General features: G+C 39.8%; 1 protein-coding gene across 1 annotated transcript; it reads left to right on the top strand.

Moving 5' to 3' along the window:
* Positions 1-2,563: 2,563 nt before the first annotated feature.
* On the top strand, positions 2,564-3,511 carry LOC132242107 (olfactory receptor 51H1-like). The gene has a single exon (XM_059711022.1). The coding sequence runs from the start codon at positions 2,564-2,566 to the stop codon at positions 3,509-3,511; it is 948 nt and encodes a 315-aa protein (XP_059567005.1).
* Positions 3,512-10,831: the final 7,320 nt, after the last annotated feature.

The raw sequence follows: 10,831 nt of genomic DNA, 5'->3' as shown, positions 1-10,831 counted from the left end.
GTAAAACACATTTGGATAAACAGAGTCAAAGGCTGTAAAAGTGAAAAGAATGCCCTAGCTGGTTTGGCTCAGTGGATAGAGTGTCAGCCTGCGGACTAAAGGGTCCCAGGTTTGATTCCAGTCAAGGGCACATACCTTGGTTGTGGACTTGATCCTCAGTTGGGGACATACGGAGGCAACCAATCAATGATTCTCTCTCATCATTGATGTTTCTATCTCTCTGTCCCTCTCCCTTCTTCTCTGAAATCAATAAGGATTTTTTTAAAAACAATCATTAAAAAAAGTGAAAAGCAAAACAAAAGTCAACAATCTCCATAGAACAACAGTGGTTCAGCAGATCCTAGGGCTTAGTCAAAGAATATCAAAGATTTTTTAAGTCTTTCCAAGAAAAGTTATCAGTAAGGATGAGCCAGTTGACTCTTCCCTAGTGAAAGCCATCAGAATTGCTTGAGATGAGGAGTCAGCAGAGAAGAGCTCTCACTTACCATGCAGAGTACTCAAAAGCCCCTCTTCAAATTCCAGCCACAGGGTAGATGACCACTACAGCGTGCCTTGTTTAGATCTTAGCATTGTGATTTATTGGGAAAGAGGCCTGGATTCTGTTTGCAACACACATCACAACCTTTGGAAGTGGACTCCTTATTTAAGCTTTTTGTCTGGACCCTCCTAGAAAAGCAGATTTTTCTCTTGATTAATAATTGTCAACCCACATGGAGAAGATGAAGGGGGAGTGTGAGGGTTTTTAAGACTTCTGGAAAGAAGAATGCCATTCAGTCATCCATATTAATTTATTCATTGCTTCATTCCTTTATTTAACACATATGGAAAAGTTACTATATGTTTAGCATATGATCTATTAGGTGATGAACTGATAAATATTCCTTTCTTTTAGGGAGTTTAACTTCTAGTAGGAGAGATAGACATTAAACAAATACTGATGCAATGTTTAATTGACTGTATTCACTTAAAAGGAAAGAAATCCCAGAATGTGAAAAACAGTATACTAAGGAGTCTTAAAGGGCAGTGGGCATTTGGAAAAGGCTTACTTGAAAAGGACAGCTAGGCTTTGGTTAGGCAGAGGAACTGTGCAGAAGGTGGAGAAAGGCCTACGGAACAGGGAAGCACATATGTGGGTATCCTGTGGCAGGAAGTATCTTAATGAGATCCAGGAACTTAAACACCACAAATTTGGCTGGATTGAAGAGACCAAAACGGAGAGAAAGGGTGTGAGTTGGTGCTCGAGAGGCAGATAAGGGTGACTCTTGATGGCTAAGATAAGGATTTGTGACTCTATTCTACCAGTAAGTATAATAGAAGTCCTAGAAGGAGCTTTTGTTTGTGTTGAGAAAATCATATTGTAATTTTTTAAAAGTGTATTCTGACTACAGAATGAAGAATTATTGGAAAGGGGATGATCAGTTAGCCTGGGAGAAGTGGGCTATCCTATTTATTGGCTATATAAAATGAAGATAATTATTTCATATGTTTTGAAGACAAGTTTGAATGCTGTTTGATGACAGAAGGGGCTTCAAGAATGGCCCTGTTTCTGGTGAGTTAGGAGACTCTCAAAATAAAAATCCTGCCCTACCCAGTTTGGCTTAGTAGATAGAGCTTCGGCCTGAGGACTGAAGGGTCCTGGGTTTGATTCCAGTTAAGGGTATATAGCCAGTAAAGAGCATGCAGGAGGCAGCCCATAGATGATTCTCTCTCATCATTGATTTTTTTTTCTCTCTCTCTCTCCCTTCTTCTCTGAAATCAATAAAAGTATGTTTTAAATAAAAAAAATTGAATCCTATGAGTGATTACTCCCATATCTCATTTATGGTTGTTTGTGGGTCAAAACCTTTATTTTCTGTTCCTTGCTACTTTAAAATGAGGTAATAAAAAATTAAGAGTTGTTAAGAGTTGTGAATATTAAATATTACTTTGAACAGGTTTATCCACTAATTTATCCACTAATGTGTCTATTTACAAATGGAGGCCATTATAAATACAGTGAAATAAATACCTAGTCATGTGGAAGAATATATGCACACATATGTGCTTGTATGTGAATATACATATGTATACACATGCATATTCAAACAGGCACATAGATTCATGTGGACATGGATATGTGAAGGCAATGGAATCTGTGTAACTATGTGTGTGTGGTAATGTAAGCATAGTGGGGGCTTTTTGAATTATTTAGCAAAATTCTCTATGGTATTAGGTCCTTGGGTGTTGCTACTTCTTTTTTGTCAAACCTTAAGAGCTGTTAAAAGAGGAGATATCCAGATGTTTTACTGTCTAAATATTAGAGGATTAGTTTTATTTCCATTTTTTGAATGAACAAATTAAATTCAAGGGAAGGGAAGTCATCCCATGCGATTATCTATGAGGCAAGAAGACAGTGATACAAAAACATTTTAGATGCTGTTTTTAGCTTAATTCTCCCCTCTGCTGTTCCACTTGTATATTCATAAAGCCACTTACCTGTCCCTCTTTTATGAAACTGTTTCCAATTTAGGAACTGTGAGCAAAGTGGAAGAGTCCAGCTTCACCCGGTGGTGAGAACACCAGGATGAACTCTAATGCATCACTTATCAATCACCATAGTTTTATTTTGACGGGTATCCCAGGGATACCAGATAAAAATCCATGGATGGCCTTTCCCCTGGGATTTCTCTACACACTAACTTTCCTGGGAAATGGTACCATCCTAGCTGTCATCAAGGTAGATCAGAGTCTCCATGAGCCTATGTACTACTTCCTCTCCATCTTGGCTCTGACTGATGTTAGTCTCTCCATGTCCACCTTGCCTTCCATGCTCAGCATCTTCTGGTTTAATTCCCATGAGATTCCCTTTGATGCATGCATCACACAGATGTTCTTTATCCATTCATTTGGATTGGTAGAATCAGGAGTATTAGTATCCATGGCCTTCGATAGATTTGTGGCCATCCGCAACCCATTACACTATGCTTCCATCCTTACTTACAGCATCATTGGCAAGATTGGAATAGCTGTCCTCACCCGGGCAGTCTGCGTTGTCTTCCCTGTGCCCTTTCTTATAAAGCGACTACCCTTTTGCCGTTCTAATATCTTATCTCATTCATACTGTCTCCACCAAGATATAATGCGGCTAGCCTGTGCCAGCACCCGCATCAACAGCCTATACGGACTCATCGTAGTCATCTTCACATTGGGGATGGATGCCCTCATCATTCTATTTTCTTACATGTTCATCCTGAAGACTGTGCTGGGCATTGCTTCCAAAACTGAAAGGCTCAAAGCCCTCAACACCTGCTTCTCTCACATCTGTGCTGTGCTCCTCTTCTATATTCCCTTCATTGGTGTCACCATGACCCACAGGTTTGGGAATCATTTATCCCCAGTAGTGCACATGCTCATGGCCAATATCTATCTGTTACTGCCCCCTGTACTAAACCCTATTGTCTATAGTGTGAAGACCAAGCAGATACGAAGTCGAATCATCCACATGTTCCAGAGAAGAAGGAACAGGACCTAGAGTAATGGAATCAAATGGAAGATGCAGAATACGTAGCATTTTCAGCAGTTACAATGCAGTCAAATTATACACAGCTGGTGAAATGAAAGGGTGGGCAAGGCTTGCAGGTCAAGATACAACACACATCATTCTTGGTCTGTATACGCTCCATTTTGGAATGTATATACTGTATTTTGCTAAATCACATGCAAAATCTAATTTAATCAACATCATAATATTTCTTCTTTGAACCTGAAGATGAGCATCAATGATGATATAAATTATCACCTGTTTATTCATATAATGCTTATGTTTATTCATATAATGTTAAGTAATGATTCTTTAATTATCAATTAAATAATAATTACATTAAAAGAACTATAGAAGCCCTATAGCACTGCTGAAGGCTAGATTTCTGAGATAATATTTTTTTCTTAAAATAAAGCAAAGAAAACTATTACAGAATTAAGTAGATTTGTTTTTATGTTTTAATGTTGATTGGATAAAAAGTGCCTATAATAAAATTGAAACAGACACACTTGTGATTACTTAATTTATACCTCTTCTTCTAAAGGATACTACTTCTTTACAGATTTATAATAGTTCTAGTTTCCTGCCATATGTTTAATAGAATGATAGGTGTTCTGACCTGACAGGATGTGCTCAGCGTTAGTAAGATCTGTTTTGCTGTGTACTAGAGAATCCAGCAGAACTTCACCGAGTAAAATTACTGCTGGGTTTCATATGAGGACAAATGAAAATTTTCAGCACTGGGACAAACTTTAAGAAAGCAGTGCGCACAGTGTGGGGATGAGTATGTCAGACGCAATGTACCTTTGTATTGATGCTAATGCCTGCTTTGAGTATTTTATTAATCATTACACAGTCAAGTTGGTAGGGGGGTTATTTACTCATTCAATAAATATACACTTAACACTAACGGAATTTCAGTCATTATTCTAGACCCACCAATTTTCTGCTCAACCCTGGCATTTTCTTTCAAGGAAATATGTATACAATTATAAGTCATGTAAGTATTACATGACAATATCACATTTAATTTGTTAATAATAACTAATAAGGCTAGGTGCCTTTATATATTATCTCCCAACAATCTTTGAGAATAAATGTTATCAACATTCGACACATGGGGGAAATGAGATTTAGAGCAGTTAAGCAACTTATTCTAAGACACACAGTTTCTAACTAGATTAGAAACAGAACTAGGTTCAAATTTAGATCTGTTGATTGTAAAGCCTGTCTATCGAAACTTGACTCATGTACCAAGGTTTCCTAGGCTTGCAAACAAATTCTAGAGAGATGGAAGGAACCTGTATTTTGAGGTTCAGATTAATGAAAGATAAGCTGGTAATCAATATTGCTGAATCTTTAAGGAAGAGGTTCATCTTGCTAAAATGAAACTAGACAGAGAGGCAGATTAAGAATAAATTTGCAAGACTAATGTAGAGTTTACATTTTCCATGGAAATTACTGAAAATTGTTGGTGTGTGCAGAATGCAAATATCAGTCAAGGCCTTAATATTGATGCTATCTAAATGGAAAACATGAATCTCAAACAGAATACATTATCATCAATTTGCCTACAAAAAGAAAATAATGGAAATTTTATTTGTATTTAATTTTATCCCATCCTTCAAAATTTTTTTCTTAATGTGTTACCATATGCATTAAGATAGTAGTATAGGAGTATCTGTATACACTTTTCAATGAATAAAATCTAAACTAATAAAAGTCTGGTCCTCGCGCATGACGTTGTCACATGATGGCCACCACAAGATGGCACCACAAGATGGCTGCCACATGATGGCTGTGCTCAAAGCAGAGGCGGGGCCCAGCAGCCACTCTATGCAGTGAGGCCTGGGGGTTCCATGTCTCCACATGGCATGGAGGAGGCGAGTCCCGGCAGAAGAGGTGGGTCACAGCAGGGGAGAGCAGTTGGGGGCCATCAGGCCAGCAGGGGAGGATAGTTGGGGGTGACCAGGCTGGCAGGGGAGTAGTTAAGTGTCAATCAGGCCAGCAGGGGAGTGGTTAGGGGGCGATCAGGCTGGCAAGCAGAAGCAGTTAGGGGCAATCAGGCAGGCAGGCAGGCGAGTGGTTAGGAGCCAGTGGTCCTGGATTGTGAGAGGGATGTCTGACTGCCAGTGGGATCAGGCCTAAACCGGCAGTCAGACATCCTTTGAGGGGTCCCAGATTGGAGAGGGTGCAGGCCGGGCTGAGGGAAACCTGCCCCATGCATGAATTTCATGCACTGGGCCTCTAGTAGAATATAAATATATTAGGGAGTGTCCTTTTTACTTCCTTGTATAGATGCATAACCAAAAATTTGAAAACTATCACTGGGCTAAGCATAAAGGCCAACCATATTTCCAATATTCACAAATGTGATAACAGAGACAATTAGCTGAAAGTGCCCTTTAATGTCATCATCCGCTCATTCTCTCATGGAACCATAGGGTAGCAAAGTAAGAAAAATATAAATTATTTATAGGCAATCTGAACATATACTCCACATCATCACTTTGCAATACCTTCTCTAGATCCTGTAATCTGACTTTTGTTTCCATTGCTATATGAAAGCTGTGTTTTCCATGGCTCAAACCTCCTTCTAACTAACAAATTAAATATTTCCCCCTCGGTTAAAGGGGAAGGGGGGGATGAGGACACATTTGTAATACCTTAACTAATAATAATAATAATAAAAATTTCCCCCTCAATCCTCCTTCAACTTGATTTATTTGAATGAATTACAAATATTTAAAGTCCCTTGCTTATTAATCTCAAAGCTGGAGTAATGATGTGTTTTCAAATTGTGGGAGAAAGAAGATGGCGGCGATATAGGCAGACGCATCCCAGGTTGTGTCCCGGAGCAAATGGAGTGAGCAGCTGAAACTAGTAACACCCACCCCGAATTGGCGAAATTGCTCAGCTGGTGAGACGGTTTGCAGCCGGGAAGGGCAGAACTCCCCTGGAAAGGTAAAAAAAAAAACACAGGGATTTGGGCAGGAAAGTTTGCCAGACCTCTGAGCCCAGAGGGTTGGAGGGAGACCGCATGGCAGACAGCCGCATCCCCTGGGACAGGCACAGCCCCTGAAGGGGGAAAGGAGATCTGCGGGATTCCTGGCGCTGCCAGGGGATTTGAGAACTGGTTTCTGTGACCATGGAGGACTGAGCCTAAAGGGGGCAGCCTGAAGAGCTGACCTGACCATGCAGTGCCAGTAAGAGAGGAGCTTACAGAACCTAAGCCTTCCCCGTTTCTGCAGCCGGCATTTGTTTGTTTGTTCTCACTGAATCCTGTTCATGGGACATTTCGGATACAAACACTCACCTGTGCTGAAGAGAGGGAGAGGGTGCGGAGGAGTGGAATCTGGGGAGAGACTGAGGAGAGAAGGGGGGCCAGGGGAGGTGGCAGCGAATTGAGTGTTGAGTGCTGAGACACCCCTTAGCCCAGGACTGGGGCAGCCATTCTCGCTGGAGAGTGAGACTCCTCCCCCCAGCCCCCAGGCAAGGAGCACAGCCACACCCAGATTCCACCCTGAACAAGATCAAGGATTAAAATAATCTGATCAGTCCCTGGGAGTTGAAAGGGTCTGGCCTATAGAAGGATTTTCAATGCCCTATAGCCTCAGAGGCCAACCCCAGAACACTGCCACCCAGAGGCTGAGCCACAAACTGACTCTTTGCTAAACACAAAATAAGGCAGTCTGAGAAACAAATAAGGCCTGCTTTGAAATAAGGACTGTCGTTTACAACACAGAGGAACAGTGTATCACAGGGAAACTCAACACTCTCCTGAATACCTGGCAGGACTAAAGGCAAGCCAGACTGACGAATAGAAGAACCGAAGGACCTTCACTACTGCAATTTTTTTTTTCTTTTTTCACCTTTTAACTAAGAAACCAATTTTTTTTCTTTTTTTTTTCTCCTTTTTTTTCTTCTTCTTTTTTTTTCTTCTTTTTCCATCTTCTTTTTCCTGATTTTACCCTTTTAATCACTACCTTCTTATTTTTAACCAGCATTATTACTGCTACCATTTTACCATCTTTTAAAGTGCCATTTTATTTTCTCTTTATTTTATTTTGGGATTAGTGTTCTCCATTCTATTTTCATCATTATATTATTGGTTGTTTCTAGTTTGCATCCATCTACAGGGAGCTGTTGCTGGAATTTGCTGGGATTAGTGGCGGTTCTATAGGAGTATTCGCCTCATATAAAAAGTCTCTTCCCCTCTTCCACTTCATTCTCTTTTTTCGCTCTTTTTTTTCTTTTCTTTTCTCGCTTTTATTTTCCCCCCTTCTTTTTCCCAATTTCATTTTTGCACTCCCTTTTTTGGTCCCTACTTTTCTTTTCTTTTTTCTCTTTTATCTTTATCTCTTCCTTCTTCCTTATCCCCTAATTCTCTTTATTCGGGTGGTCACCTTTATTTGGGGTTATTAATATTGTGAATATGTTTGTGTTTAGTGCCTGGTACATGGTGCCTTGTTGTGTTGTATTTTGTGCCCTTAAATCAACGCAGCAGAACCGAGCAATAGCAGCCTACTGAGCACCACACCCTCTGCTAAGGAACAGCAGCTGTACGTGAAACCGCCCCTCACCAGCCAGAAGAGCCACCACAGCTGTGAACAGCACCCACCAGAGGAGCTGCTGCCAACTCAAGAGCAGCTGCTACCACAACCGCCCGAAGAGCAACCACAGACCAAGGAGTCACTGTCACCCAGGGAGCAGCCACTGAACGACTCAACGTCTAGATATGTCAGTGAGATCAAACATGGGTAGACAAAGAAACCCCCAAGAGAAAGAGAAGGAGGACTCTCCAGAAAAGCAGCTAAGTAATACAGAGGCATGCAACATGACAGAAAAAGAATTCAGAATAAGGGTCCTAGAGTGCATAAACCGGATGGAGGGAAAAATCGACAACCTCTGCAAGAAGCAAGAAGAAACAGATGAAAAAATCAACAACTTAAGTAAGACCCAAGAAGAAATGAAGAGTGATATAGCTGCAATAAAAAACACCATTGAAAGTATCAACAGTAGGCTAGGAGAAGCGGAGGACCGAATTAGTGAATTAGAAGACAAGGAAGCAAAACACACCCAAAATGTACTGCAATTGGAGAAAAAAATTAAAAGACAGGAGGAGAGCCTAAGGGAGCTTTGGGAAAACATGAAATGAAACAACATACGAATAATAGGGGTACCAGAACAACAGAAAGATGAACAAGGATTAGAAAACCTATTCGAAGAAATAATATCAGAAAACTTCCCTGAGGTGGGGAAGAAAAAAGTCACACAAGCCCAGAGAGTCCCAAACAAGGTGAACCCGAAAAGACCCACACCAAGACACATCATAATCACCATGGCAAATGTTCAGAACAAAGAGAAAATCTTACAGGCCGCAAGAGAGAGACGGAAAGTCACATACAAGGGAGCTCCCATTAGATTATCAAATGATTTCTCAACAGAAACACATCAGGCCAGAAAAGAATGGACGGAAATTTACAAAGTGATGCAAAGCAAAGGACTGAATCCAAGAATACTCTATCCAGCAAGGCTATCATTCAAACTTGAAGGGGAAATAAGAAGCTTCACAGACAAAAAAAGGCTAAGGGAGTTTATCACCACCAAGCCAGCAATGCAAGGAATGCTAAAGGGACTGGTATAAAAAGAAGAAATAAAAAGCTCAGAAAGAAAACAGCCACACACACAAAAAAAGGAATAGCTACAAACAAGTACCTTTCAATAATAACTTTAAACGTAAATGGACTAAATGCTCCAACCAAAAGACATTGAGTGGCTGAATGGATAAAAAAACATGACCCATACATCTGCTGTCTACAAGAAACCCACCTCATTAGAAGGGACTCACACAGACTGAAAGTGAAAGGATGGAAAAATATCTTTCAGGCAAATGGAAAGGAAAAGAAAGCTGGGGTAGCAATACTTATATCGGACAAAATAGACCTCAAAGTGAAGGCCTTAACAAGAGATAAGGAAGGCCACTTCATAATACTAAAGGGATCAATACAACAAGAAGATATAACCCTGGTAAACATATATGCACCCAATGCAGGAGCACCCAAATTCATAAAAAAAACTCCTGGAAGATATCAAAGGAGAGATCGACAACAATACAATCATAGTAGGGGACTTTAATACACCATTGACAGCACTGGATAAGTCCTATAGACAAACAATCAGCAAAGATACAGCAATCCTAAATGACTCACTAGATCAGATGGACTTAATAGACATCTTCAGAACACTTCACCCCAAAGCCAGGGAATATACGTTCTTCTCAGGTGCTCATGGGACATCTTCAAAAATAGACCACATATTGGGTCACAAACAAAGTATCCCCAAATTCAAGAAGATTGAAATCATAAAAAGCATCTTCGCAGACCACGATGGCATAATACTAGAAATAAACTACAATAAAAACAACCCAAAATACTCAAACACCTGGAAGCTGAATAGCATGCTATTAAATATTGACTGGGTTACCAATGAGATCTAAGAAGAAATTAAAAACATCCTGGAAACTAATGACAATGAAAACACAACAATCCAAAACCTATGGGACACAATGAAAGCATTCCTGAGAGGGAAGTTTATAGCGCTACAGGCCTATCTCAAAAAACAAGAAAAAATGGTAGTAAATCATCTAACTCTACAACTCAAAGATTTAGAAAGAGAGCAACAAGAAAACCCCAGAGTGAGCAGAAGGAAGGAGATAATAAAGATTAGAGCAGAAATAAATGACATAGAGATCAAATTGTGGCTGTGTATGCTTTGGTGGGTGTGACTCAGTTGGTTGGGCTTTGTCCCCTGCACCAAAAGATTGCTGGCTCAATTTCCAGTCAGGGCATATGATGTTTCACTCCCCCATTGATGTTTCTCTCTCCCACTGCCTTCCTCTGTCTCTAAAAATTAATAAAAACAATTTTTTAAAATTGTGATTGTGCCCACTTACTTACTATGTGAACATAACCAAGCTACATATATATTCTGTGCCTCAGTGTGTATTTTTCAATTTATAATAATAGTAATAATAATAATAATAATAATAATAATAATAATACCAACTGATATTTATTCAATGCTTATTACTTCCAGGCCCTGGGCTAAGCCATACATGCATTAATTCCTTTAATCTTCATAACTTTATAAAATAAATTATAGTCCAATCCAGGTTTTGTAGATTAGAACAATTAGTATTAAATAAATTAGATATATTGCCTAGATTACACAGATAATAAGTGGCACAGCCAGAACTTAAACTCAAAGGTGTATGACATCTAAGCCCTTGCCCTCAATATACAGGCTGGG

The sequence above is a fragment of the Myotis daubentonii genome, chromosome 9, assembly GCF_963259705.1.
Source record: "Myotis daubentonii chromosome 9, mMyoDau2.1, whole genome shotgun sequence".
NCBI lineage: Eukaryota > Metazoa > Chordata > Mammalia > Chiroptera > Vespertilionidae > Myotis > Myotis daubentonii.
The sequence above is the reverse complement of the archived record's forward strand: the minus strand, read 5'-3'. Positions and strand labels throughout refer to the sequence as shown.